The following is a 27,925-nucleotide window of genomic DNA, read 5'->3' as shown; positions in this document are numbered from 1 at the left end:
TCCGGAGCCAGAGAAGGCATTTGGGGAGATGTGGCTGGACCCAGGGCGGAACCGGGACAGGGGTGTGGGTTCGAGGTGGTGGCAGCCTTTTGGGTGAATCGAGGGGCCGTCTCCAGGAGTCAAAGTGGGTTTGGGGGTCTTCAGTTGCAGGGGTGGCGGTGAGGTAACGGGGACCCACGAGGAGCACGTCTGTGGATCCCTGTATCCCGTTTCTGTGATTTGCCTGTGGTCACTTTCATGGTCCAAGTGTGGTCTGAGTCCCCCAACCCGGCCTCCTTGGTCCCGACCCGCCCCACACACCCAAAACCTCAGCTGGATATGGTTCCCTGCTCACAGCGCGGGCCGCCCACCCGTCCACCTGGCTGCTGGAGCCGGCCTGTGGGTGGGGAGAGGTTGGGTGTGGGACAGAACGGGGTGCGGCCGGGACAGACCCAGAGACACAGCTCCTTCCAGCATCGCAGACAACAGCAGGCCTCGCCCAGCCACGGCCCCCAAGGAGGCCACTGCGTGTGTGTGTGTGCGTGTGTGTGTGCGCGTGTGCGTGTGTGCACACGCCTGGCCTTTGTCCTCGGCCCCTGGGCAGCTCTGCCCCATCAGCCCCCCAAGCCTTTATGGACATTCCCCCAGGTCACATCAACAAGAATGTTTACTAGGTTTTTTTCCTCTCCCTCCGAGATTCAGCAAACACTGTTTCCAGCAGAGGCGTTTCCAACAATGTATGACAGCGACATCTCCGTGGGCCTGGAGGCTCTGCGCCCGAGGGGCTTTCGTGCAGGCAGACACATTTCCTACTCTGGAGCTGATTCTGTCATAGGGGCCTCCAGATTTGTCAGGCGCCCTTGGCGAGCTCAGGGGAGCCCCTCTGTTCCTGCTTCTAGGGCATCAGTGAACATCTCCTGTTGGCCAGAGGTACCCTGGGGGGTGCTGCGGTGCCACGGTGACCAAGGCAGACCCCGTCACACCCTCACCGAGCTCCTGGTTTGGAGGGGCCATAGGCAACAAAATGCAGAAACAAATTAATCTATAACTTCAAAGAGTGGTAAATGCTTTCAGGAAAATACAGAAGGTTGAGGTGGTGGAGAGCGGTTGGGTGTCTGCTGGGCAGGCCTGTGTCTGGCCACTCGCTGTGCTGGCATTGCCCGCCCCGCAGGTGGAAACGGAGGTGTCCAGCAGCCCCACGGCACAGCCCCTTCTCTAGCCTGAGTGAGGTCTGTGCCCACAGAAGACACACGTGTACCCTTTCCTCCACCTTAGCTGCCCAGCCTGACTGTGTCCCCCAGCAGCCAGTGGCCAGGGGCCAAGTTCCTGCCTTAGTGGCACTGAGGGGGGACACCCCGCCGTCTCGACCTGGCCTTGGCCTCTGGCATTCCCCCCGGGAATCTCCCCGGGTTGGGGAGCGGGGCAGGGACGGGACCCTGTGTTCTCACTGAGGATGTGCGGGGGCCGGACAGTGTGACCTTGGCCAAGACCTGACCCCGCCGGGGCTTGGCCACTCCGGCCTGGGCTGTGCGAATCAAAGGGTCATTGTCTGGCTGGCGTGGGTTCCGGCCCTCTCTGGGGAAACCGAGGCCAGCTGCCAGTGGCCTCCTGCTCCCGGCTCTGTCTTCCCTAACCCAGAGGCTCTGTGCAGGCTGACCTCTAACAGGTCACTGACCCTTTCCGGAGCGCTGCCTCCTCCTGAGACCCCAGTGACCACCTCCCCTCTCCCGTCTCTGCCGCTCTCCCCACCCTATCCAGGCCCGAGGCTCATCCTAGGACTTCCAGCCCCGACCTGGCCCCTGCGGCCCACTTCCTACCCCAGCCGCCATAACACTTCTCCCTGGTTCAGACACCCACCGTGGCTTCCCGTGGCTTCTGCTCACACCCCAGGCTTCTATTTCCCTCCAGGTACATCCTGACAGGTAAACAGACAGTGACAATCCAGTGTTGTTCTGTGGCAGAGGATGCCCAGATGGCAAAGGTGCCCCAGGCCTGACCCAGGCCTGGGGGAGACTGAGGAAGGCTTCCCAGAGGAAAGAGATGTTGAGGTTGAGACTCCAACGTTGGACGGAACGGCAGGGGTGTGCGCTGGAGACAGATGCTTGTGCTGTGAGTGAGGGGAAGAGCAGTGGGGGGTGGTCAGCAGAATGGAGGTCCCAGAGACCATGGGGCCCTCATCCCTGGAACCCGCGGGTGTCCCACCCTCCCCGGCCAAAGGGGCTCTGCAGATGGGATTGAGTTGAAGACTTTCACACAGGGGCTCATCCTGGGTTATACGGATGGCCCACTGTCCTTGAAGGGTCCGTAGAAGAGGAGATGCCTGGCCAGGCGCGGTGGCTCACACCTGTAATCCCAACATATTAGGAGGCTGAGGCGGGCGGATCACTTGAGGTCAGGAGTTCGAGAGTAGCCTGGTCAACATGGTAAAACCCTGTCTCTACTACAAATACAAAAAAATTAGGTGGGCCTGGTGGTGTGCGCCTGTAATCCCAGCACTTTGGGAGGCCGAGGCCGGCGGATCACTTGAGGTCAGGAGTTCAAGACTAGCCTGGCCAGCATGGTAAAACCCCGTCTCTACTAAAAATACAAAAAAATTAGATGGGCCTGGTGGTGGGCGCCTGTAGTCCCAGCTATTTGGGAGGCTGAGGCAGGAGAATCACTTGGACCTGGGAGGCAGAGGTTGAAGTGAGCCGAGATCGTGCCACTGCACTGCAGCCTGGGTGACAGAGCGAGACTCCATCTCAAAAAAAAAAAAAAAAAAAAGAGGAGACGCCTGCCCTGTATGGTTAGAGACGGGATAAGAGAAGGACTTGGCTGCCATTGCGGGATTTGGAGATGGAGGAAGGGGGCTCGAGCCAGGGAATGTGGGCGGCCTCTAGGAGCCTGGAAAGGCGCAGAACAGATTCTCTCCTGGAGCTGCCAGAAGGAACTCAGCTCTGCCAACACCTCGATCTTCCCCCAGCCAGACCCGTGTGGAACTTTTTTTTTTTTTTTTGAGACAGAGTCTCGTTCCATTGCTTAGGCTGGAGTGCAATGGCGCGATCTCGGCTCACTGCAACCTCCGCCCTCCCGGTTCAAGCGATTCTCCTGTCTCGGCCTCCCGAGTAGCTGGGATTGTAGGCACCTGCCACCACAATTGGCTAATTTTTGTATTCTTAGTAGAGACGGGGTTTCGCCACGTTGGCCAGGCTGGTCTCAAACTCCTTACCTCAGGTGATTCACCTGCCTTGGCCTCCCAAAGTGCTGGGGTTACAGGCGTGAGCCACCATGCCCGGCCATTTTTATTTTTTTGAGACAGGGTCTCACTCTGTTGTCTAGGCTGGAGTGCGGAGGTGCGATCTCGGCTCACTGCAACCTCAGCCTCCCGACTAACTGGGATTACAGGCGCCTCCCACCACACCCGGCTACTTTTTGTTTTTGTTTTTGTGTTTTGCAGAGATGGGATTTTGCCATGTTGGCCAGGCTGGTCTCAAACTCCTGACCTCAGGTGATCTGCCCACCTTGGCCTCACAAAGTGCTGGGATTACAGGCATGAGACACTGCGCCCAGCCCGTGTGTTGCTTTAAACCAGGCAGTTTGTGCAAATTTGTTATAGCAGCCGTGGGTGCCCACTGTGTGCCAGGCCCTGGACCCTTCTAGTTCTGTTTTCTTTCTTTTTCTTTTTTTGAGACAGAGTTTCACTCTTGTTGCCAAGGCTGGAGTGCAGTGGCGCAATCTCAGCTCACTGCAACCTCTGCCTCCCGGGTTTAAGCAATTCTCTTGCCTCAGCCTCCCGAGTAGCTGGAATTACAGGCATGCACCACCAGACCCAGCTAATTTTTTGTATTTTTAGTAGAGATGGGTTTCACCATGTTGGCCAGGCTGGTCTCGAACTCCTGACCTCAGGTGATCCAGCCGCCTTGGCCTCCCAGATTGCTGGGATTACAGGCGTGAACCAGCGTGCCCAGTCTATGCCTGTTTTCTTATCTGTAACATGGGCACAGACCCCAGTGTTAGAGGTTCCAGGTGGGATGTGGACAGTGCCGGGCGCACAGTAGGCCCACGGCATGCAAGCATGGATTCCTGTTAATCACCCAGTTAATGGGTGCTCGCCCAGGACAGGACCATGGTGAGTCCCCTTTGCTGCTTGCTGGGAGGCTGGGAGGCAGGCACCCCATTTATAGGGATGAGGTTGGAGGGTGGGAAGTGATTTTCTTGGAGTCACACAGCCCTGCAGAGTCAGGACTAGGGTCAGCACCAGGTTCAGAAGCTTCCAGGACCCGTGTGCCTCCCAGGGACCACACGACGAGGGCCAGCCTGGGGCTGGTTCCCTCCTTCTGCTCCCATTACTGCACTCCAGCCCGGGTGATAGAGTGAGACTCTGTCTCAAAAAAAAAAAAAAAAAAAAGAAAGTAAGAAAGGAAAGAAGAAAGAAAACAAAACCACCAGGACGAGTCAGCCCTGGAATTTTTTTTTTTTTTTTTTTTTTAAGATGGAGTCTTGCTCTGTCACCCAGGCTGGCGTGCAGTGGCGTGATCTCAGCTCACTGCAACCTCTGCCTCCCAGGTTCAAGCCATTCTCCTGCCTCAGCCTCCCGAACAGCTGGGACTATAGGCGCCTGCCACCACGCCTGGCTAATTTTTGTATTTTTAGTAGAGACAGTGTTTCACCATATTGGCCAGGCTGGTCTCGAACTCCTGACCTCGTGATCCACCGGCCTTGGCCTCCCAAAGTGCTGGGATTACAGGTGTGAGCCACCATGCCTGGCCAACAGCCCTGGAATTTTGCTGGGAGAGGGACAGGGACACCTGCTTCCTGCTGGGGCTGGAGAGGTGTGAGCCTGAAATTGCAGGTGGCTCTTTCTGATGGCTAGGGAGATGCCAGCCCCTTGGGCCACAGAGCCAAAGGGGACAGCAACAATTCCCAGTGACACTGGACGTCTCTGGATCCAGCTGTGCCTGAACTCCTCCTCCACAGGGAGATGAAGCCAGTTTAAACCGAGTTTCTGTCCCTTGGAGCTGATAATAATAACCACCTTTGCAGTTAGCAGGTTTGCATTCATTCAAGGGGAGCCTTTAGGACCCAGAGCAGTGGGTTCTGTGGGGCTCTAGGGAGCTCACCCTGCGGTATCACCTTCAGCCTCCAGGATGGGACGCGGGTCGTGGCTTGGTACAGAACAGTCAGGGACACCCGGTCCCACCTTCCTGAGCCCAAAGATACTTGGCATTGGCTTACTGTCTATTGTCTGCAGCCTCTGAGCTAGAACTTGCCACCCCCTGGGCTCCAGGAGGCAAAGCCTTGCTAGATTCTCTGGAGCCTGTGATGCTGATAACCACGGCTCAGGCCCGAAGGCCTGGCCTGCTGGGCGGTCTGGGAACACTGGGAAGTGAGCTGGGCCCTAAAGCAACCCCATTGGCCAAGTGCCATGGCTCACATCTGTAATCCCAGCACTTTGGGAGGCTGCGGTGGGCAGATCATTTGAGGTCAGGAGTTTGAGACCAGCCTGGCCAACATGGTGAAACCCCGTCTCTACTAAAAATACAAAAAAAATTAGCCTGGCGAGGTGGCACATGCCTGTAATCCCAGCTACTCGGGAAGCTGAAGCAGGAGAATCACTTGAACCCAGGAAGCGGAGGCTGCAGTGAGCCGAGATCGCGCCACTGCACTCCAGCCTGGGTGACAGTGAGACTTCATCTCAAAAAACAAAACGGCCAGGCACAGTGGCTCACGCCTGTAATTCCTGCACTTTGGGAGTCTGAGGCAGGTAGATCACTTAAGGTGAGGAGTTGGAGACCAGCCTGGCCAACACGGTGAAACCCCATCCGGGTGCTTGTAGTCTCAGCTACTCAGGAGGCTCAGGCAGGAGAATTGCTTAAACCTGGAGGGCAGAGGTTTTGGTGAGCCGAGATCACACCACTGCACTCCAGCCTGGGCAACAGAGTGAGACCCCGTCTGAAAAAAAATAAATAAATAAGGCCAGGTGCGGTGGCTCATGCCTGTAATCCCAGCACTTTGGGAGGCTGCGGTGGGCAGATCATTTGAGGTCAGGAGTTTGAGACCAGCCTGGCCAACATGGTGAAACCCCGTCTCTACTAAAAATGCAAAAAATTAGCCAGGTGTGGTGGCGGGCGCCTGTAGTCCAAGCTACCAGGGAGGCTGAGGCAGGAGAATGGCATGAACCCAGGAGGCGGAGCTTGTAGTGAGCCAAGATTGCACCACTACACTCCAGCCTGGGCAACAGAGCAAGACTCCGTCTCAAAAATAAATAAATAAATAAATAAATAAAATCTGACATGTATCGAGGGGACCCATTCCCCCCATATTTCAATGTAGGTTCTTTCTATTTTCCATAAGTGTCGGCCGGCTGAGAAATAAAGAGAAACAGTACAAAGAGAGGACTTTTACAGCTGGGCCGCCGGGGGTGACATCACATATCGGTAGGACCGTGATGCACCCCTGAGCCTTAAACCAGCAAGTTTTTTATTACGGGTTTCAAGAGGGGAGGGGGTGTAAGAACATGGAGTAGATCTCATGCTTCAAACGGCAAAAAACAGAACAAAGATCACATGCTTCTGAGGGAACAGTACAAAAGGCAAAACAGAACTACTGATAAGGCTCTATGTTCAGCAGTGCACGTATTGTCTTGATAAGCATCTTGAACAACAGAAAACAGGGAAACGTCTGACCACAGATTCAGCAGGGTGGAGTTTTTCCCCACCCTAGTAAGCCTGAGGGTACTGCAGGAGATCAGGGTGTATCTCAGTCCTTATCTCAACCACGTAAGACAGACATTCCCAGAACGGCTGTTTATAGACCTCTCCCCAGGAATGCATTCCTTTCCCAGGGTATTAATATTAATATTCCTTGCTAAGAAAAGAATTTAGCGATATCCTCCCTACTTGCACGTCCTTTTATAGGCTCTCTGCAAAAAGAAAAATATGGCTTTTTTTGCCCGATCCTGCAGGCAGTCAGACCTTATGGTTGTCTTCCCTTGTTCCCTAAAATTGCTGCTATTCTGTTTTTTCTCAAGGTGCACTGATTTCATATTGTTCAAACACATGTTTTACAATCAATTTGTACAGTTAACACAGTTATCACAGTGGTCCTGAGGTGACGTACATCCTCAGCTTACGAAGATAACAGGCTTAAGAGGTTAGAGTAAGACAGGCGTAAGAAATTATAAAAGTATTAATTTGGGAACTGATAAATGTCCATATTAAAATGAAATCTTCACAATTTATGTTCCTTTGCTGCAGCTCCAGCCGGTCCCTCCGTTCGGGGTCCGTGACTTCCCGCAACAGACATGAGTCGTGCTGGGCTAAAATCAAGTGTGTTTGGGGACTTTATTTATCTATTTATTTTGAGATGGAGTCTCACACACTGTGTCTCCCAGGCTGGAGTGGAGTGGTGCAATCTCAGCTTACTGCAACCTCTGCTTCCGGGTTCAAGTGATTTTCATGCCTCAGCCTCCCAAGTACCTGGGATTACAGGCAGGCACCACCATGCCTGGCTAGTTTTTTTTTAATGAGATGGAGTTTTACTCTTGTTGCCTAGGCAGGAGTGGAATGGCACGATCTTGGCTCACTGCAACTTCTGCCTCCCAGATTCAAGTGATTCCCCTGCCTCAGCCTCCCGAGTAGCTGGGATTACAGATGCCCGCCACCATGCCTGGTTAACTTTGTATTTTTAGTAGAGACAGGGTTTCTCCATGTTGGTCAGGCTGGTCTCGAAGTCCTGACTTCAGGTGATCCACCCACCTCGGCCTTCCAAAGTGCTGGGATTACGGGAATGAGCCACCGCCCCTGGCCCTGTTTGGGGCCTTTATTCTTCCAGTCATGGTGCTGGATACTGTTGGGTGGATGGCTGGTTTTGGCAGACATTTGTGGCACAGGCCCCCCGCTCCTGGCACACAGCGGAGGCTCCAGGACACTTGATTAAGTAACGGTGGCCCAATCCCTGCCAGGATGAGGGTGGAGGGAGGGGCTGTTTCCTTCCTCAGGAGGCAGCCACAGTCCAGCCCCAAAGCTGCCGCCTCGGGCAATCAGCTTCCTCCCCAGGCCTCAGTTTCCTCATTGGTGCAGTGGGGCCAGTTGCAGTTCTTTCTGCCCAGGGGGGTTGGGAGGAGTGAAGACACAGCCACTTGGTCTGCCTTGGTTTGGTCTGCCTGGGACGTGGCCCACCTGGGCTTGGTCTGCCTGGGACGTGGTCTACCTGGGCTTGGTCTGCCTGGGACGTGGTCTACCTGGGCTTGGTCTGCCTGGGACGTGGTCTACCTGGGCTTGGTCTGCCTGGGACGTGGTCTACCTGGGCTTGGTCTGCCTGGGACGTGGTCTACCTGGGCTTGGTCTGCCTGGGACGTGAGAATGGGCTGTCAACACACCTCCCTGTCCTGGAGGGAGTGGCCCGTGTCATTCCTTTAGGAGTCCACTCGCTCATGTTGACCGAGGCCCCCAGGGTTCACCGGGACGGGATCCTGAATTGAAAAAGGGGCCAGGAGAGCTCACAGAACCAAGCCCACACCTGTCGAGGTCCCTGGTGAGAGGAAATGGGAGAAACGGTGCCGTGTGTGGAACCAGGGTGGCCGGCGGGGCCTGGGGCAGGGTGCGAGTGTGTGCATTTGTGTGCAGCAGTGTCGATGCCCACTGGCTGATTTGATCAATGTGCTACTGCCTTCAGGGAAGAGCAGCCTGCTTTTCAGTGTGTTTGGGATAAAGGGGTGGCCGGGCACTCTGGCTCACACCTGTGATCCCCGCACTTCGGGAGGCCAAGGTGGGAGGATCCCGTGAGCCCAGGAGTTGGAGATCACTCTGGGCAACATAGCCAGATCCTATCTCTACAAAATAAAAATTTAAAATGATTAGCCTCACGCCTGTGATCCCAGCACTTTGGGAGGCTGAGGTCAGCAGATCACCTGAGGTCAGGAGTTTGAGACCAGCCTAATTAACATGGAGAAACTCCGTCTCTACTAGAAGGACAAAAATTAGCCGGGCGTGGTGGCGCATGCCTGTAATCCCAGCTACTTGGGAGGCTGAGGCAGGAGAATCGCTTGATCCCAGGAGGCAGAAGTTGCAGTGAGCCAAGATCATGCCACTGCACTCCAGGCTGGGCGGCAGAGGGAGACCCATCTCAAACAAAACAAAATCAAAACAAAACAAAAAAGATGGGGTCTCCATCTGTGGCCCAGGCTGGAGTACAGTGGTCCGATCTCGGCTCACTGCAATCTCTGCCTCCTGCTCAAGTGATCCTTCTGTCTCAGCCTCCTGAGTAGGTGGGATTACAGGCGCCCGCCACCACACCCGGCTAATTTTTGTATTTTTAGTAGAGACACGGTTTCACCATGTAGCCCAGGCTGGTCTTCAGCTCCTGGACTCAGGCGATCCTCCTGCCTCAGCCTCTCAAGGTGCTGGGATTATAGGCATGAGCCACTGTCCCCGGCCTAATTCTATTTTTGTAGAGACAGGGTCTCACTATGTTGCTCAGGCTGGTCTTGAACTCCTGGTCTCAGGCGTGAGCCACCTCGCCCTGCTTAGTTTGATACAAAATCCCTACGTTCCTTCTCATTCCCACTGTGTTTCCAGCACCTGCTTGAGCCCACCACACAGTAGACACTCGCCAACTGTTCATGCATTTAGGAATCTACTGAATACCTACTGTGCACTGGGTATTGGCCTCACATATGGGGAGATGCCATTAATAACCCACGGATGTGAGGATGGCTGTGGGGGTTGGAAAGGGGGCTCTGAGAAGTGGGGTGCAGTGGTGGATGGGGGAGCCCCCAGGAAGGGGATGGGGCAGCCTCCTAAAAACCAGGGGAAAGGGCCGGGCATGGTGGCTCACGCCTGTCATCCCAGCACTTTGGGAGGCTGAGGTGGGCGGATCACCTGAGGTCAGGAGTTTGAGACCAGCCTGGCCAACGTGGCAAAACCCCAGCTCTACTAAAAATACAAAAATTAGCCGGGCGTGGTGGCGCATGCCTGTGATCCCAGCTACTCGGGAGGCTGAGGCAGGAGAATCGCACCATCGCACTCCAGCCTGGGCGACAGAGTGAGACTCCATCTCAAAAAAAAAAAAAAAAAAGGCAGGGGAAGGAGGGGGACTTGGGGAAGGGTACTACCAGCAGAGGGCATGGCCTTGCAAGGCCCAGAGGTGGGAACCTGCTCAGCCCACCCAAGGGGGCCAGTGAGGCTGGGGACGGGTCAGCGAGGGGTAGGGTGACTCGGGGCAGGCAGCAGAGCACAGGGAGGGCTGAGGAGGTGCCAGCGGTCCTCATGTCTGCCCCGAGCCAACGGAAAACCCTCAGGTTCTGCTGCCTGCTCAGAGGTTAGGCCACTTGCCTAGGGACACACAGCCAGTTGGTGGTTTGGCGTCGTTTGAACCAGGCCTGCTGCTCCTCCTACACTTCTGCAGCGCGAAGGCTGGTGCAGGGGCTGGGTCCGGCAAGCCTTGCCCCTCCCCAGCCTGGGGTTTTCCTGGATTCCCAGGGACGGGGCCCGTGCGCTCTCTGGTGGTCAGAGCAGGAATGACTGGATTCGCGCTGCTGAAAAGACGACAGGAAGGAGGCTGAAGCCCCTGTCCCCAACCTCTGGACATTCAAAACCCTAAATGCAGGCCGGGAGCGGTGGCTCACGCCTGTAATCCCAGCACTTTGGGAGGCCGAGGTGGGCGGATCACCTGAGGTCAGGAGTTTGAGACCAGCCTGGCCAACATCGCAAAACCCTGTCTTTACTAAAAATACAACATGGTGAAACCCCGTCTTTACTAAAAATACAAAAATTAGGCGGGCATGGTGGTGCCCAGCCTGTAATCCCAGCAATTTGGGAGGCTGAGGCAGGAGAATCACTTGAACCCGGGAGGCGGAGGTTACTGTGAACCGAGATCGCGCCATTGCACTGCAGCCTGGGCAACAGAGCCAGACTCCATCTCTATAAAACAAACAAACAAACAAAAAACCTAAATGCACGGGCCCCAACTCTTAATTCCTCAACAGTCTGGCTCCAATGCCTCATTTTGCAGGAAGTCCAACTCCAACCAAATCCTATTCATCCCTCAGCCCTGGTTCCAATGTCCTTACCCCTTGGAATCCCTCTCTCTCTTTCCCCAGGCAGAGCCAGAGTCACCCTTGAGTCCCATGCTCCAGTCCAATCTCATGGGGCTGGGGGTATCTGCGTGCATTCAGCATAGGGTCTGGTATGCAGTAGGTGCTTAATGAGTGTTGAGTGAAGAAAGAAATACATGCATGAGGCCGGGCACAGTGGCTCACGCCTGTAATCCCAGCACTTTGGGAGGCCGAGGTGGGCGGATCACGAGGTTAGGAGTTCAAGACCAGCCTGGCCAAATACAGTGAAACCCCGTTTCTACTAAAAATACAAAAATTAGCCGGTGTGGTGGTGGGTGCCTTTAGTTCTAGCTACTCGGGAGGCTGAGGCGGGAGAATCGCTTGAACCCTCGGGAGGCGGAGGTTGCAGTGAGCCGAGATCGGGCCATTGCACTCCAGCCTGGGTGACAGAGTGAGGCTCCGTCTCAAAAAAAAAAAAAAAAAGAAAAAAGAAATACATGCATGATTGGGCCAGAACTAACCTCAGAAATGATCCTGGCCTGCGCTGGGTGATGATACCGTTTCTACTGATTAAATTTGGAAGCAGGGGTTAGGTTTCCTGCCCTCTCCGCACCCGAGAGGCGCCTGGGCCGTCAGCCCGCGGAGCATCTTGGAAACAAGGCCGCAACCCACAGACCTCAGCCTCTATCTGACCCCACGGGTCCCAGTGAGGCCCAGACAGCGCCCTGAGCCCCAGGTCTGCCTGTATTCCGCAGCGCAGAGGGAATGCCTGCTGTGTGTCAGGCGCTGCTGTGGGTCCAAAAATCCCTTTGCTGCGCAGCTGACGTGACAGTGCATCGGGTGGGAATCAGTGCCACGGAGCAGGAGGGCAGCAGAGAAGACCTTGTAAGCTGACATTTAAGCAAAGACCTGGAAGAAAGCCACGCGGGCGTCGGGAGAGCGCTGCACCGGGCAGGGGGCGGGGGAGAGGGCGCCTGGCGAGCCCCAGGAACAGTGGGGACGCTGGACTGAAGTACCGTGAAGCGAGACGGCGACGAGGCAGGGAAGCACTGAGGGACACGAGGCCCTGGGCAGCTTCCGGAGGCGAGGAGGGCCTCGGCCCCGCCCCGCGCACGCCCCGCTCCTCGTCTCTTCCGCCGCCTGGGTTTGGCCCCGCCCCCGCCCCCGCCCCCGCCGGAAGCCCCGCTCCCGCTCGGAGCCCCGCCCCCGCTCGGAGCCCCGCCCAACGGCCGGGCCTAGTTTGTCTCTCAGCGGCCACCGTCGCCCGGGCCGCTGCCCGCCGAGTTCGCAGCTTACGCCGCTCCCGCGCCCCCGCTCCGCCGTGCGTGCCGTGCGTGCCGTGCGTGAGCGTGCGCGGGCGCGTCGGCCGGCGAGGGAGCAGCAAACGGCCGGCGGCGGGTGCCGCGCGGGGGGCGGGCGGCGCGGAGTAAGCGGCGGCGGCCATGGCCGAGGCGTCGCCGCATCCCGGACGGTACTTCTGCCACTGCTGCTCCGTGGAGATCGTCCCGCGCCTGCCGGTGAGGCCCGGGCCGGGGCGGCGGGCGGCAGGGTCTGTGCCGCAGGCCTGAGGCAAGGCCGGGGCTGGGGTGTGGGTCGCTTGCGCTTGACCACGACGGGGAAACTGAGGCTCGGGGCAGCGCTAGCCCAGGCTGAATCCGCGGGGAGCCCGGGCGGTGCGCCCGCGAACTCCGTCCTGCACATGCGGGAAACTGAGGCCCGGGCGGGAGGCGGGGCCTGGCCGGAGCGGCGCAGCGGGATCACGGCCGGGTGACCCCCACATCCGCGGCGTTCCTGACCCGAAAGGCCGCGAGGATCCCAGGTGGGATCCCCGAGCCCGGTGAGCCTGGTTTTGCAAACGGAGAAACTGAGGCCCGGCGAGCAGAGAGAGGGTATTGCCCGGTGGCGCGGTGCGGGGCAGGGGCTGGGCCTGGCGGGGCTCGGACCCCGAGAATAACGCCAGGGGACCCCCGCCGAGCGCGTGGTTGGGGGCGCCGGCGCCTCGCTGCAGGCTCGCCTCGTGGAGCTCTGGCCGCCGCCTTGGAGGCAGGCCCAGGCCCGGAAGGCTCCAGGCACTGTCCCGGGGTCCGACCGCGGCCCGCCGGCGGGGCTTTGTGACCGGAGCCTGCGTTCTTCCCCTCCCGGGGCTTGGTTGCGCAGCCCACCCCTCCTCGAGGTGTTTACAGCCGCCCCTCACCCAAGAGGACCCTGGGCCTGGGCGTGCCGAGTGCTACTTCCTGCTCGTTTAGGGCAGTGTTTCCCACGCGGACCTAATGTCACCTTGGGGGAGGTGGGAGCAGCGCTGGTTGAAGGTGCTATTTCCAGGCCCCTTTTCCAGGGTTTCGGAGTCAGTGGGTGTGGAATGGGCTCAGCAGTTTGCATTTCTAATATTATTTTTAGGAACAGGGTCTCCCTGTGTTGCCCAGGCTGGTCTTCAACGCCCAGACTCAAGCGATTCTCCTGCCTCAGCCTTCCAAAGCGCTGGGATTACAGGTGTGAGCCACCGTGCCCGGCGGTGGTCTGCATTTTTAACCCATGTTGCTCTTCCCCAGGCTGACGTGCGAAGTGGTGATTTAGTCGAGCCACCCCTGCTTTATAGATGGGGAAACTGAGGCGCGTGGTGGCTTAGCAGGAAAGTGGCAGAGCCGGCTCAGTCGGGAGCCGCTTGGCCAGCTTGAGGGGAGCAGCTGCAGGAGGTGGAGGGGTCTGGACCCCCACCCTGTGCCCGGGGGAAGAGGCTGCAGGCATTGAGGATTTACTGTGCTGTGTGCGTAGCCGCCCGGCTGTTGCTACGCTTTGACCCATAAGAGGAGCCCTAAGCCCCCCAGAAGCAGTGCAGTTCCCTGGGAGCAGAGACCCAGGAAGGGGCTGGAGGGAGTCAGGAGAAGCCGCCTGTCTCTGGGTCACAGAGAAGGAGCGAGTGCTAGAGTTGGGGCATGGCGGGAGAGCGGGGCCAGGCCCAGGAGTGGGGAGAGAGAGGTGTGGTTTCCTCTCTACTGAAGCCACAGGGCTTCCCCTCCCCAGCAGGAGGAACAAATAAAGTGAAATTTCGGGTGTGGGGCGAAGGTTGGGGAGCTGAGACTGAGCCTTGCCTTGCTCCTCTGTCTCCCAGGGGTCTCGCTCCTGCCTCTTTCTGCTGCCTGTCCCCACTGGCCGTGGCAGGAGAGGCTGGTTGCCTGACAGCCTGCCTGCCTGCCTGGGTGAGTTGCAGGGCAGCCCCTCGCAGCCGCTTGAGCCCTGAGACAGGCCTGGGAAGCCCTTGGGAAGCCTGGAGTGGTGGCTGTGGGGAGCTGACACTGCCCTGACCTGGCTGCACACTTAGCTGCTCCTAGAGCTCCCACAAGACTGGATCCTGGTATGGTGGAGCCACTTCCTCGCCCCGTGGCCTTGGACAAGGAGGACCCTGACCTCCTCCCACTGTCACTGGGCCTGGGGAGGGCCTTCCTGTAGTCACAGGAAGTCAGTGGTGACAGGTCGTTGTGGTCTTTGCCCTCACAGAAGTTACAGGCTGGCCAGGGAGCCCAGCATGGAAGAGTGATTGACAAATATTTAATCACAGACGTTGGTAAATTCCTTAAGAGCAAATAACTGCAGGGAGGGCTGCGGGGGGACTGCCTGTGTCCACCCCGCGGGTGATCCCAAGGGCACCCGCTTGTGCCTTTGGAGCAGGATGCAACAAGGCGCCCGGAGACAGCGTGGCAGTGTCAGAACTTCTCTGTACATGGCAGGACCCTGTCTCTACAGAAGACTAAAAAAATTAGTGGGGTGTGTTGTTGCATGCCTGGAGTCCCAGCTGCTGGCGGAGGCTGAGGTGGTGGGAGGAGCGCTTGAGCCTGGGAGGTGGAGGCTGCGGTGAGCCGTGATGGTGCCACTGCACTCCAGCCTGGGTGACGAGCAAGACACCGTCTCAAAAATGAATTTTCTATGCTGGGAAATGGGCACACCTGGCGTTCGTTCTGGGGAGGGACGGCTGCTCTGAATCTGGTAATGGGGAAAGTCCCCAGCCACAACCAACACCCTCGAAACGGGGCGTCTCTGCCGGTGGGGAGCTTGCCCGATGGCTGAGTCAGGGGTGGCACTGCTGCTGCTGAGACACCTGGGCTGGCTGTCGGGAAGCTCCTGCCTGCCTCGATGCGGGGGGACTGGCTGCCGTGGGCTGTGTGCCTGCTCATGAGGGCTTCTCCCAGGCAGCTGGGCCGTTCCAGGCCTCTGTTGCCATCCTGGGCTCTGGGATCAGGCTGAGGCCCCGTGCGGCTGGGCCATTCTCCGCTGGGCAGCCTTGGCCTCAGTCTTTTCACCTGCCAAGTGGGTTTGGTGATGCGATTCGCTCCCCGTGGCATCCGGTGGGCGTGTGTGTGCAGAGTGGCTGGCACTTGGCCGCTCTCCTGGTGACTTGTGAGGGTATCCTGAGCGGGGAGCCACACTCGCGGTCGGGGGCTCAGGCGATGGCACAGGGGCGGCAGTTGCCCCCATGAAAGGCTGTGACGAGGCCGGGCGCGGTGGCTCACGCCTTTGGGCCTAGCGCTTTGGGAGGCTGAGGTGGACGGATCACCTGAGGTCAGGAGTTTGAGACCAGCCTTGCCAACATGGTAAAACCCCATCCCTACTAAAAATACAAAAAATTGGCCGGGCATGGTGGTGGGCACCTGTAGTCCCAGCGACTCAGGAGGCTGAGGCAGGAGAATTGCTTGAACCTGGAAGGCGGAGGTTGCAGTGAGCCGAGATCGTGCCACTGCACTCCAGCCTGGGCAACAGAGCAAGACTCCTTCAAAAGAAAAAAGGCGATGACGAGGGTGTCTGGGTGTCTGAGCAGCAAAGGAAGCGTCAGCCAGAGTGGGGCGTGTGGCGACAGGAACCAAACAGGCCAGCTGGAGCTCAGGCCGCAGGCGGCTGCACAGACCCAGACTCGACCCTGCTGAGGAGGCACTGACTGTGGTGCTGTGACTGTAGGGTGTGGGCGAGAGCGCCCGGAGGGCAGGGACCTGCTGAGGGCACTGAGCCCCCGGGAACCAGGCGGGTGCAGAGAGGTGGCCCTGGGTGCCATACTTGCCCCTGAGCTCCCCGTCTCTGGGTGGTTCCTAGGGTGGTCTCAGCTCTGCCTGCCAACCCCCCACCCCCCGAGTGCCTGCAACCTTCGCAGCGTCCCCAAGTGGTGGTGAGAGGACGGTGGGGGTGCCGGGCCCTGCTGCCCGCGGTGGCGGGGAAGAGCGGCGTGGGCGGGGAGCTACCGGGAAATGAGGCTGCTGCGGCAAGTGTCACCGATGCGGCCGGGCGGGAAGTCTCCCCAGCTGCCCCCCAGCCCACCCTGTCTTCTCCTGGTCCCTGCAGTGGCCTGGCCCTCCCAGGCCTCCTGAGCAGCCCTGGCCTGAGTCTTCCCAGGCTGTGTGGTGTCTGTCTCTGGCCGCTGCTTGCTCTGTGTGTCTGCGGTTGTGCCAGATACTGTGACAGTGACAGCCTGCCCCTGCCTCTCAAGCGTCCGGCCAGCACCCTGGAGCGGCTCTGCACAGCTGGGTTCTCCAGAAGAGGCTCCCCACAGCACCCTGTGAGCGTGGAGCCTGGCGTTGTGATTGGGCACCAGCAATACCCAGGGAACCTGTGGATGTTGGCTGCCCTCTTGGGCCGGCTGGCGCTGGGGTCTGCCTTGGGCAGATGCCAGTGCTGAATTTCCTCCCACTTAGAACTCTGCCACCATGAGGCCCTTCCTCTGAGCCTCGGGCGAGCTGTAGCACCCCTGGCACCGGCACGGATGGGCACGTGTGGGGTTCCGGTCCGTGGTGGCGGTGCCTGAAACCACCTGGGAAGGAGAAGGCCGAGTTCGGGGCCTGGGATGTGAGGCGGGGCCCCAGCCTGGGCCGAGGGAGCAGCTTTGCTCACCCCTCATCCATCCAGCTTGTCTTGGGAGTGCGTGGTGCGTGGGTCCCAGGGACAGACGGTGTGAATGTGGGATGTGGTGGCAGTTGCTGAGGGCGGGAAGAAAGGGGTGCAGGCGCCGCACGTGCCCATGCCTCTGGGGCTGCGGGGCCCACACACTGCAGATCAGCTGGGAAGCTTTGGGCACCCTTTAGGAAAACAGTAGCCAGCACGGGGGCTCCTACCGAGGCCGAGCACTGCGCCATGACCCTCCTTGGGGTCTCCTGATGTGCACAGCTCCCCGAGGGCCCTGCCACCCACAGGGGCCGAGTCACCGTCACCAGGAAGCCAGTCATCTGGGGCCTGCAGGTCGCCAGCCCACTCCCCTCCACACGCCTGGCCCTGGGCCCTCAGGGCATGCGCCCCGTGCAGGCCCCGTGGATGAAGGGGCCCCTGCTGCCCTGCCAGGTCCCACCCGGGGATGAGGCCGTCGCGCTCCAAGGGTGCATGGGTGGAGCCCGGCACTGGCAGGCTCCCTCCCACCCTAGCTGCCTGGCCAGCTATTGCCATGGTGATGATGCCAGGTGATCTTATCTCCTGCATCTGTCCTCTGAGGGAGAGGTGAACGGATTCACCATCCTCTGCTAGGGCCAGAGGCTCCAATGGGGCCTCTGCGGGGGCCCCCAGTGCGTGCCGCCACGGAGAAGGTGGGGCAGCTCCTCCTCCAGGCCCCCTTGCCCAGGCATTTCTACCTGCAGCTGCCCCGATTTAATATGAGACCAAGCAGTCTCTCGGTTGTGCCCTTGGAGGAGGAGGGCGGCTGGAGACCCCCAGGTCCAGCCCCTCCCACCATCTGCCAGCAGAGGCTCAGCCTCCACCCTGGATATCCGGGATCCACCTGTCACTTGCCTTCGTGACCAGAGCCTCGGTTCCGGCCTTCGTTGGCCCTGGAGGGGCTGGCCGGGGGCCTGAGGGACAGCCCAGAGCCCTGACAACACCCAGGAGTTGGGTTGCAGCCCTTGGCGTCCTCGATGGCGGCCGGATTTCAGATATGAGTGAGTGTCCAGGCCGTCCTCCATGACAGGGCAGAGGCTTGGAGCAGAGAGGTGACCTTTGAACCCCCTGGGGTGGGCGTTCCAGTGGCAGGGCCGACGTGCACAGGCCCCGACGCCAGAGTGGGTGCTGCAGGGAGAGGGTTCTGGACAGTGCTGTGGCATCAGGCCCCACGGCCGCTGTGGGCAGGACAGTGGGGGGCCAAGAGGAGGCCAGGGCTGGGGCAGATGAGTGTGTATGTGGCCAGGTCGGGCTGTCAGGAGCCGGCAGTGTGGGTGGCGGGAGCATGCGTTGTGCCCTGGACTGAGACGGGAACCCAGGAGCCCGACAGAAAGCCAGTGATGCACAGAGGGGCTGAGCTTGGCACGTGGGGACCGGAGCGGCCAAGCGCTGTGCCAGGCCACGTGGTTGTGTGCAGGGTCCCATGCTTGTCCAGGAGAGATTCGGGGCTGGGGCTGGCAAGCCAGGGTCCTCGGAGGGAGACAGCTTCTCCCTCAGGCCCTTCTGGGGCTGCCTGACCTTGTGGATGCGCCCGGCAGGAAAGATGGTGGTTGGGGTGGCTACACAGCTGACTTACGTCCTGCCCTTAGTGGGGGCCAGTGCAGCCATTCCAGGTCGACTGGGTGGTGCTAGCCTGGGGAGTCAGCCATGCAGGGAGAGCCTGAGCCCTGAGCTACCCCTTCATTCCCAGAGACCCACCCAGGCGATGGAGCGGCCCTGGGCTCCGGGTCAGCTGGCGGGCGGACGGCAGCAACCCCTGAGCCCGGAGGAGCCCAGATAAACCCGACACCAGCAGAAACCAGGGGTTCAGATTCGACTGTGAAGTCTCAGCGTGTTTACGTGGGGCATCCCAGTCCCGACACCCTAAACGCACCCCAAGAACCGACGCCTGGGGAGAGTTGTCACGGCCACTGTGGCAGAGCCGCCCTGCTCCACGCTAAGCTTGGGGCCGCGGTGGTGGTCGTTGGTGGCTTCCCCTTCCCCTTTCCCTTTTTCTTTTTCTTTTTCTTTTTCTGACAGGGTCTCACTCTGTGGCCCAGGCTGGAGTGCAGTGGTGCGATCTCGGCTCACTGCAACCTCTGCCTGCCGGGTTTAAGCGATTCTCGTGCCTCAGCTCCTGAGTAGCTGGGATTATAGGCACCCACCACTATGCCCAGCTAATTTTTGTATTTTTAGTAGAGACGGTGTTTCACTACGTTGGCTGGTCTCGAACTCCTAACCTCAAGTGATCTGCCCACTTTGGCCTCCCAAAGTGCTAGGATTACAGGTGTGAGCCACTGCGCCTAGCCCTTTTTTTCTTTCTTTTCTTTTTTTTTTTTTTTTTTGAGATGCTGCCTCACTCTGTTGCTGCAACCTTGGTTCACTGCAGCCTCCACCTCCCGGGTTCACTGCAGCCTCCACCTCCCGGGTTCAAGCGATCCTGGCACCGCAGCCTCCCTAGCAGCTGGGACCGCAGGCGCCTGGCCCGTTTATTTTGATAGCTTTACCTCGGTATTTTCACACGCCGTACAATCCACCTGGTGAAACGTTTGTTCATAAAGTTGTGCAGCCATCACCACAGTCCAATTCCAGAGCATTCTCACAGCTGCAAAAAGAAACCCCCCTCATCCCTACCAGCCGCCACTCCCCGTCCCCTCCCCCAGGCCCTGGTGCTCACACGTCCCCTCCCTGTGTCTGGCTCGGCCTGTCCTGGATGTTTCATAGACGTGGGATCACACGCTGCGTGGCCTTCTGGGTCTGGCATCTCACTGGATGTGATGTCCTCAAGATGCATTCCCCGCCGCCGTGGCCCGGTGTGGGCCTCGCCCCTTTCCACGGTTGAGTCGTGCTCTGAGGTGCGGGTGGACACTGGAGCTGTTTGTACCTGCCGGCGACGATGATGAACTGTGCTGCTGTGAACTCTGACCTGCCAGTTCTGGCGATGTGAACGCTTGGTGGGCAAGTGTCTTCATTTCTCTGGGGTCTGCGCCTGGAGTGAAAGTTCTGGCTCGTGGGTCGTGGGGTAGTTCCATCTGGGAGACTTCTGGGCTCCCAGCAGGCCTGAACGGGGTCTCGCATCTCGTCCTGGCTGGCCCTGGGAAGTGGCAAAGTGGCATCTCGCTGGGGCTGGCCGGCTGTGTTTCCCCAGCTCCCCAGTGCGTGTTTTTGGAGGCATGTCCTGTACAGGTCCTTTGCCCAATTTTTTTTTTTTTTGAGACGGAGTCTCACTCTGTTGCCCAGGCTGGAGTGCAGTGGCGCAATCTCGGCTCACTGCAAGCTCTGCCTCCCAGGTTCATGCCATTCTCCTGCCTCAGCCTCCCGACTTTGCCCGTTTTTAGTTGGGTTGTCTGTTTCTCTTTTTCTTTTTCTTTTTTTTTTTTTAGAGGCAGGGTCTGGCTCTGTCACCCAGGCTAGCGCAGTGGTGGGAGCACAGCTCACTGCGGTCTCAACCTCCTGGACTCAAGCCATTCTGCCTCCTGCCTCCCGCTCCTGCCTGCCTCCCCCTCCCTATAGCTGGAGCTACAGACCCGCCCCAGCACACCCAGCTAATTTGTTTTTTATAGAAATGGGGTTTGGCCATGTTGGCTAGGCTGGTCTCAAGCTACTGACCTCAAATGATGTGCCCACCTCGGCCTCCCAAAGTGCTGGGATCACAGGTGTGAGCTGCTGCACCTGGCCTGGGCTGTCTTTTTTTTTTTTTTTTTTGAGACAGAGTCTCGCTTTGTCACCCAGGCTGGAGTGCAGTGGCGCAATCTCAGCTCACTGCAACCTCCGCCTCCCGGGCTCAAGCAATTCTCCTGCCTCAGCCTCCCAAGTAGCTGGGATTACAGGCGCCCACCACCACACCCGGCTAATTTTTATATTTTTAGTAGAGACAGGGTTTCACCGTGTTGGCCAGGCTGGTCTCCAACTCCTGATCTTAGGTGATCCGCCTGCCTCGGCCTCCCAAAGTGCCAGGATTACAGGCCTGAGCCACCGCGCCCCTGGTGATGGCGGAGCGTGCCAAGCATTCGTGGGGCGTGGGCTGAAATGCATGTGGTGTCTCCCAGCCTCACCAGGAGCCGGGCCGCACTTTTTCTATATTGTAGATGGTACCTCTTCACTCTCCTCTCACGGTGGGTTCATGTGCCTCTGGCATCGTTTGTTCACCCTGGCCTTAGTCCCTCCCCACCCAGCCTGTGCTTCAGTGGCAGGAGCAGGTGAGGCAGGCACGGTGTGGTGTGGGCGGGGACCCAGCGGGTGAGGCCGGGATCTTGCTTGCTGGAGAGGTCCCAGCCCCTGCCTCTGCGGAGACTGAACAGCCCCGGTGCAACCTGCATCCCCAGAGCCTGGGGTCCGCCTTGGCTGCCCTCACAGCAGTCCCCCATGCACCGTGGGAGCCTCGTCTCCCTGTTTTTGTCTGTGTTACCTGGGGGTGGTCTTGGGACCCCCGTGTGAGCCCCTGGCATGATGACATGTGCCGTGTGAGGCCATTTTCACGTTGCTGCAATGGAGCACGTGAGACTAGGTCGTTCATAGAGAACGGTTGATTTGGCTTCCAGTTTCCAGTTCTGCAGGCTGTGCGGGAAGTGTGCGTCGGCATCTGCCCGGCCCCTGGTGAGGCTGGGAGGCACCACGCACGTTTCAGCCCAGGTCCCACGAATGCTCGGCATGCTCTGCCATCACCAGGGGCCCAGCCATCCATGAGGGGTCCACCCCGTGAGCCAGTGTCTCCAGCAGTTCCTTCCAGCCCTGGGGATCCCGCTGCAGTGTGAGATCCACAGGGGATGGCGTCCATCCTGCTCGGCATGGCTGTGGCTTGAGGCTGGTGCTGGGGAACCGTGAACGTGGTTTTGGGACTCACACCCGGCTGTCCCCGGGCAGGGTCCTCACGTCTCCTCTGGGACATCACCGTGTTGGCCTTGCGTTGTCCTTGGCTCTAGGGGGACATGGGGATGGGGTCTTGCAGGGGCGTGGCCAGTGTGGACGTGGCCTCCCCCGAGCCAGGGGAGCGGGCTGTGTGTGGGGCTGCCAGAGCGTTCTGGAAATGCCACTGTGGGGTATCGGGGCACCCATCTGAGTGCTGCCATGTGTGTGTGGAGGTGCCCAGGCACCGGTGACGCCTGTCACCGTGGGGCCAGGTTGGAGGGGCTCAGCCAAGGCGCTGATGACACTGGTGACGCCCATCACAGTGGGGCAGGTTGGAGGGGCTCAGATCGCCGGGAGCCACCGAAGGGTCAGCGGGTGGCTGGCAGAGGCGAGGTCCCCTCAGCTGCCCTCCAGGACCCACGGGTTGGGAGCCGCCCTGGCCTGCGTGTGCCTGGCCAGCCAGATACCGCTGGGTCCGGAGCCCCTCTGTCCTCACCCTTGAGGGAGTTTGCAGGTGATGCTGGCGTCGCCGTGACCCGGCCTCCTGTTCTCTCCTGCAGGATTATATCTGTCCAAGATGCGAGTCTGGTTTTATCGAGGAGCTTCCGGAAGAGACCAGGTAATGCAGCCCCCTGTCGAAGAGGCTGGAAGAGCCAGCCGGGCCTCAGCTGTTGTAGGGGTGTGGGCTGTGCTGGCGTCCGCCCCCCTGAGTGTGTGGCCGGCAGGCCCTGGTGTCTGTGGCTCTGGGGGCACTTTCCTCTGTGCAGGCAGCAGTGTGCCGTTCCCTTCTGTGATGGCCGGGCTGGGGCCAGAGGGGAGTGCCGGCAACCTGTGCAGCTGCTCACCTCCCTCAGCCTCGGCGGCTGATCTGGTGACCCAGGCCCTCCGGGGAAGGGGCCATGGGGGCCCCACCCACATCCTCACACTTAGGAGGTTGTTGGGGTCTGCACTGGTTTACAGAGAAACCCGTGGTTTACTGGCGAGGGAAGAAGCAGCAGGTTACGGCGCCAAATGCTGAGGCGGTGGCGGGTGGGAAGCAGTGCCAAGGACAATTCCTGCTCTCCCAACATGGGCTTTTGAGGGGAGGGAGTGCCTGGCGCATGGGGGCACGGGGTAGCCAGCGCTGCTGATGCGCACTCTCTCCCCAGGAGCACAGAAAACGGTTCTGCCCCCTCCACAGCTCCCACGGACCAGAGTCGGCCACCATTGGAGGTGAGTCGCCTGCCCCTCGTGCTTCCTGATCGTGTCGGCCTTGCTCGGGGCCCCGAGCACCAGCCTGTCCCTACCTCACCTCCCTGGGCTCCCCCTGCCCACACGACGGAGGAAATTTGTCCCTCCAGGGGCCCAGGCCGGGGATCAGGGGTGGCCCACGCTGCTTGTTTGGGGCTGATGGTTTCCCGGATGAAAGTGAAACTTCCGTCAAGGCGTCTCACACCAGCGGGGCAGGCTCTGCCCAATTCCTGCCTCCCTGTCTGCGTCTCCCTCCCACTCGGCACCCAGCAGGGCCCGTCTTGCTTTCTCCTTTGTCTTTGTGCCCTAGCGCCCCCAGCAGCCTGCACGGGCCTGAGCCCCCGAGGTCACGCCCCCCTCCTCTCCCCAGCACGTGGACCAGCACCTGTTCACGCTGCCGCAGGGCTACGGACAGTTTGCTTTCGGCATCTTCGATGACAGCTTCGAGATCCCCACGTTCCCTCCTGGGGCGCAGGCTGACGACGGCAGGGACCCTGAGAACCGGCGGGAGAGAGACCACCCGTCCCGGCACCGGTATGGCGCCCGACAGCCCCGCGCCCGCCTCACCACGCGGCGGGCCACCGGCCGGCACGAAGGCGTCCCCACGCTGGAAGGGTGAGGGGGCCCCGGGGGTGGCCGCGAGGGCCCCACGCCGTGAGGTCAGAAGTTCTGGCGCTTAGAATCCAGCACGGGTTCCACAGAAATGTGGCATCATCCGTAGGCTCTCTGGAGAGGCCGCCCGGCCAGGCGCTCCAGCCCCCTGTGACTCCCCACAGGGCCCTTCGGAGACAGAAGTGTGCCGGCTCAGAGTGTGTGGGTTGACCACAGAGCGGGGTACAGCGTGCCTGCCAGGCCCACGTGCTCTGGAGACTGCTGTCCACATGTGTGTCATCAAACGCTGTCCTGGCCTTGGGCCCAGACCAGAGCCTGGGGGAGCCGTTGCTGGGCCCCGCTTCTGGTGGAACAGAGTCTGGGGGAGCCGTCGCTGGGCCCCACTCCTGGCGGTTGATCCTTCTATGGTTGTGTGTCTCATCTGCTGGAAATGTCATCTTTAAAAGTGGCTAATTTTGCCAGGCACGGTGGCTCAGTGCTGTATTCGCAGTGCTCTGGGAGGTCGAGGAGGGAGGATCGCTTGAGGACAGGAGTTTAAGACCAGCCTGAGCAATGTAGGGAGGCCCCGTCTCTAATTTTTAAAAAGTAGCTGAGGCTGGGTGAGGTGGCTCACACCTGTAATCCCAGCACTTTGGGAGGCCGAGGCGGGCAGATCACTGAGGTCAGGAGTTCGAGACCAGCCTGACCAATGTGACGAAACTCCGTCTACAAAGAATACAAAAATTAGCCGGGCGTAGTGGTGGGCGCCTGTAGTCCCAGCTACTCAGGAGGTTGAGGCAGGAGAATCACTTGAACCCGGGAGGCAGAGGTTGCAGTGAGCTGAGGTCGTGCCATTGCACTCCAGCCTGGGCAACAAGAGTGAAACTCTTTCTCAAAAAAAAAAAAAAAAAAAAAAAAAAAGTAGCCGAGAGTGGTGGACGTCTCTTGTGGTCCCAGCTACTTGGGAGGCTGAGGTGGGAGGATCGCTTAAGCCCAGCAGGTTGGGGCTGCAGTGAGCCAAGATGAAGCCGCTGCTCTCTTGCCTGGACATCAGAGTGAGACCCTGGCTCATGGTAAAATAAATAAATAGAAGCTCATCTAGAAGCTGATGCTGGCCCTGCCCTTAGTGCTCACCACAGACCTGGCAGGCCTGGCGCCTCTCCTGTGCGTGGGGTGGCCTTACCCCATGACTGGCCCTCTCTTTTCTAGGATCATCCAGCAGCTCGTCAACGGCATCATCACGCCCGCCACCATCCCCAGCCTGGGTCCCTGGTGAGTGGGAGGGGGTGCCTGTCCTCATCCCCAGCCTGGGTCCCTGCTGAGTGGGGTGGGTAGACGCATCTGCCCCAGCTGCCCGTCAGCCACTTGAACCCCACCTTCCACCTCCAGGGGAGTCCTGCACTCAAACCCTATGGACTACGCCTGGGGGGCCAATGGCCTGGACGCCATCATCACACAGGTACAGCGTGGTCACGGCCCAGAGTGCCTGCTGGGGGAGGGCTGGGCTGCCCACCCCTGGGAGCTGCCCCGCTGCCCGGACCCACGAAGCCCCACAAAGGTCAAAGGGCATGCGGGCACAGCCTCCACGCTCTGGCGGTCACAGGGGGCAGCTCCGGCCTTCCTCCTGCCATTTCTGAGTCTTGGCAACCTTGCGGGTTCTCCTGTGTTCACGCGGAACGTTGTAGCAAAACCGTGTGGAGGACTCGCCCGCAGCCACACAGTCACATGGTCAGGAGGCCACGTGGTCCCTCTTCCCGAGAGGTCACGCCCTGACCTGCTTCCAAGTGCCACCCATCTCAGCCTTGCTGAGGAGCCCTTGGAGCATTTTGTCACCGGCAGGACCCGACCCTCACAGTAGCCTGCGAGCCGGAGCGCAGCACCCCCATTCCGCCATCAGGGGACCTAGGAGCGCGGCCCCCCCCATTCTGCCGTCAGGGGACCCAGGAGCAGGGGGCCGCGTGGGCTCCACAGTGACCTCCGACCCGGGGTGGGCTCCAAGGGGCCCAGGGCCCAGGACAAACGCGGCCTCGGTGCTTTTGCAGGTCCTGCAGCCTCACGTTTCAGAGCCCCGGGCCGGGCCCCCGAGGAGCTCCCGGCACTCTCGCCTCTTGTCTTTCAGCTCCTCAATCAGTTTGAAAACACGGGCCCCCCACCGGCAGATAAAGAGAAAATCCAGGCCCTCCCCACCGTCCCCGTCACTGAGGAGCACGTAGGTATGAGAGCTGAGCCTCCCGAGTAGCGGGGATTACAGGCACCCGCCGCCACGCCCGGCTCATATTTGTATTTTCAGTAGAGACAGGGTTTCACCATGTTGGCCAGGCAGGTCTCGAACTCCTGACCTCAGGTGATCCTCCCGCCTCGCCCTCCCAAAGTACTGGGATGACAGGCGTGAGCCACTGCCCCGGCCTCGAACATTTCCCTGAAGGTGGGCTGGGAGAAGAGGGTTCTGTCCAGGTCCCCTCTGGCGGCCCGGGGGACACACACACGGCTTTTCTCCCCTCGCTGGGCTCAGGGGCGGCCTCCGGCTGAGGCTGTGGAGTAGCCTGCCCTTGAAGGCTCGGCAGGCCCCCCACGCCCGCTGTGACGGCAGCCGCACACTCCCGCAGGCTCCGGGCTCGAGTGCCCCGTGTGCAAGGACGACTATGCGCTGGGTGAGCGTGTGCGGCAGCTGCCCTGCAACCACCTGTTCCACGACGGCTGCATCGTGCCCTGGCTGGAGCAGGTGAGTGCCCCGCCCACCCGCCCCCCGACCGCGGCCCTCCCGCCTCTAACCCGCCCCTTCTCCCGTCCCTGCCTCTGTCCCCGCAAAGCACGACAGCTGCCCCGTCTGCCGGAAAAGCCTCACGGGACAGAACACGGCCACGAACCCCCCGGGCCTCACCGGGGTGAGCTTCTCCTCCTCGTCGTCCTCCTCCTCCTCCAGCTCGCCCAGCAACGAGAACGCCACAAGCAACTCATGAGCCCGCGTCGGCCGTCGGGAAAGCACGGGGCATTTCCCACCCACCCTCAGCCAGCGCCACACGGCACCCACAGACTGGGTGCCCCGGCAGCGCCACGCTCGGCTGGTCGGCGCTGCAGGTCCCGCCTGTTCCAGGGCAGGACCCGGCCCACCGGCCCCCTGGCTCAGGAAGGCGTGGGCCACATGGTCCCCTCTGGGGCGTCCCCAGCCTCCCCGTCCTCTGTCTAACCTCACCCTCTAAACGTTCAGCGGTGGAAAGATTTTTATAATTTTAAATTATTACTGCTTTGAAATAAACGGACGTTTGAGCTCACATGGCGGCAATGCATGATTTGTGGCAAAAGACAGGCACAGCGGCTCCACCAGCACTGCAGGCGCCGCCAGGACAGGCCGCGTGGGCCCAGCCTCCCCCTTGGCCGCCTCCACGACCCGGAGTTCGGGGGCTCGGGACCATGAGGATGACCAGCAAAATTCAAGAACAAAACTGCTCCAACAGACTTTTTTAAAGGAAAAAATATGTGTATCTTGAAAGCTATTTAAAATACACTACTTACAAACAGAAGCCGGTGCCGTGGCTTTCCTTCTGCGCCCGTGTGTCAGGAAAGGGCCAAGCTGGGAGGCTGGTCGGGCTCTGCAGAGTCCGGTCCTGTCTCCAGGGGTCTGTGTCTCCTGCAGGGCCTGGCGCCCAGGGCCCGCTAGCAAGACTGCTCTCCCGAAGTTAAGCCCAGGAGGGCTGCTGGCAAGGTAGCAGGGTGGCAGTGTCACTGGGTTGTGAAATTTAAAACCAGAAACACCAGCGTTAAAGCGCCAGGGCCCAGCACCTCCGCCCCACCCTTCGGTCGCACCTCAGCCACGCGGGTTCATGGCCCCTTCTGAAGAGCCGGACCCCACTGCTCAAGGTGGCTGGATGCCTGGCCCGGGGTGCAGCCAGCTCGGGCACAGCTGGCAAGGCGTGGGGACCTGTGGGCTCAGGTGGCCGGGGCGGTGGGTTCATCTCAGTTGCTGAAGATCCCACAATCCTGGGACCCAAGAATCAGACGATGGAGACGGATAACAGAGAGGAGCCTCCAGCAGGACCACCTGTGTCCCTCCACTGTGGACAGCTCCTGCGCGTGGGAGGTGCGTGCCCCACGCCCTCACCTGTTCTCCGAAGACTCCCGCCCTCTGCTCTGCACCACGCTCTTCACCGTGTCCCGCGACACGTCTGCGTCAGCCCCCTTGGCCAGGTAACTCGGATCCCACCTGTCCGGACCGTGCCCAGGGCACCTGGGCTGCTACCGCAACGCCGTGGCGAGTCCTCCTGGTGGCCGCCCTCTGGGGTCGCGCGTGGCGGGCCCTCTTGGTGGCCGCCCTCTGGGGTCGCAGAGCTGAGGGAAGCGTTGGGACTTCCATGACTGGCCACC

At 60.1% G+C, this 27,925-nt stretch overlaps 1 protein-coding gene across 4 annotated transcripts; it reads left to right on the top strand.

Annotated features, from left to right (window-relative positions):
- Nucleotides 1-6: 6 nt before the first annotated feature.
- Nucleotides 7-27,084, top strand: RNF126 (ring finger protein 126). Of its 4 annotated transcripts, none has more exons than XM_063719236.1 (9): nucleotides 7-2,088; nucleotides 22,303-22,361; nucleotides 22,891-22,954; nucleotides 23,343-23,587; nucleotides 24,773-24,835; nucleotides 24,953-25,022; nucleotides 25,683-25,776; nucleotides 26,170-26,285; nucleotides 26,374-27,084. In XM_063719236.1, the coding sequence occupies exons 1-9, from the start codon at nucleotides 2,020-2,022 to the stop codon at nucleotides 26,521-26,523; spliced, it is 930 nt and encodes a 309-aa protein (XP_063575306.1). In that variant the 5' UTR covers nucleotides 7-2,019; the 3' UTR covers nucleotides 26,524-27,084. The 4 variants fall into 4 exon arrangements, with proteins under 4 accessions (XP_063575306.1, XP_024093803.3, XP_024093804.3 ...); XM_024238035.3 differs by lacking the exon at nucleotides 7-2,088 and adding an exon at nucleotides 12,327-12,531; XM_024238036.3 differs by lacking the exon at nucleotides 7-2,088 and adding an exon at nucleotides 12,355-12,531 and having other exon boundaries at nucleotides 23,343-23,506.
- The last annotated feature ends 841 nt before the right edge of the window (nucleotides 27,085-27,925 follow it).

The sequence above is a fragment of the Pongo abelii genome, chromosome 20 (genome assembly GCF_028885655.2).
Source record: "Pongo abelii isolate AG06213 chromosome 20, NHGRI_mPonAbe1-v2.0_pri, whole genome shotgun sequence".
NCBI classification, from domain to species: Eukaryota; Metazoa; Chordata; class Mammalia; order Primates; family Hominidae; genus Pongo; species Pongo abelii.
Note: the sequence above shows the minus strand (reverse complement) of the source record. Positions and strands in the feature narration are given on the sequence as shown.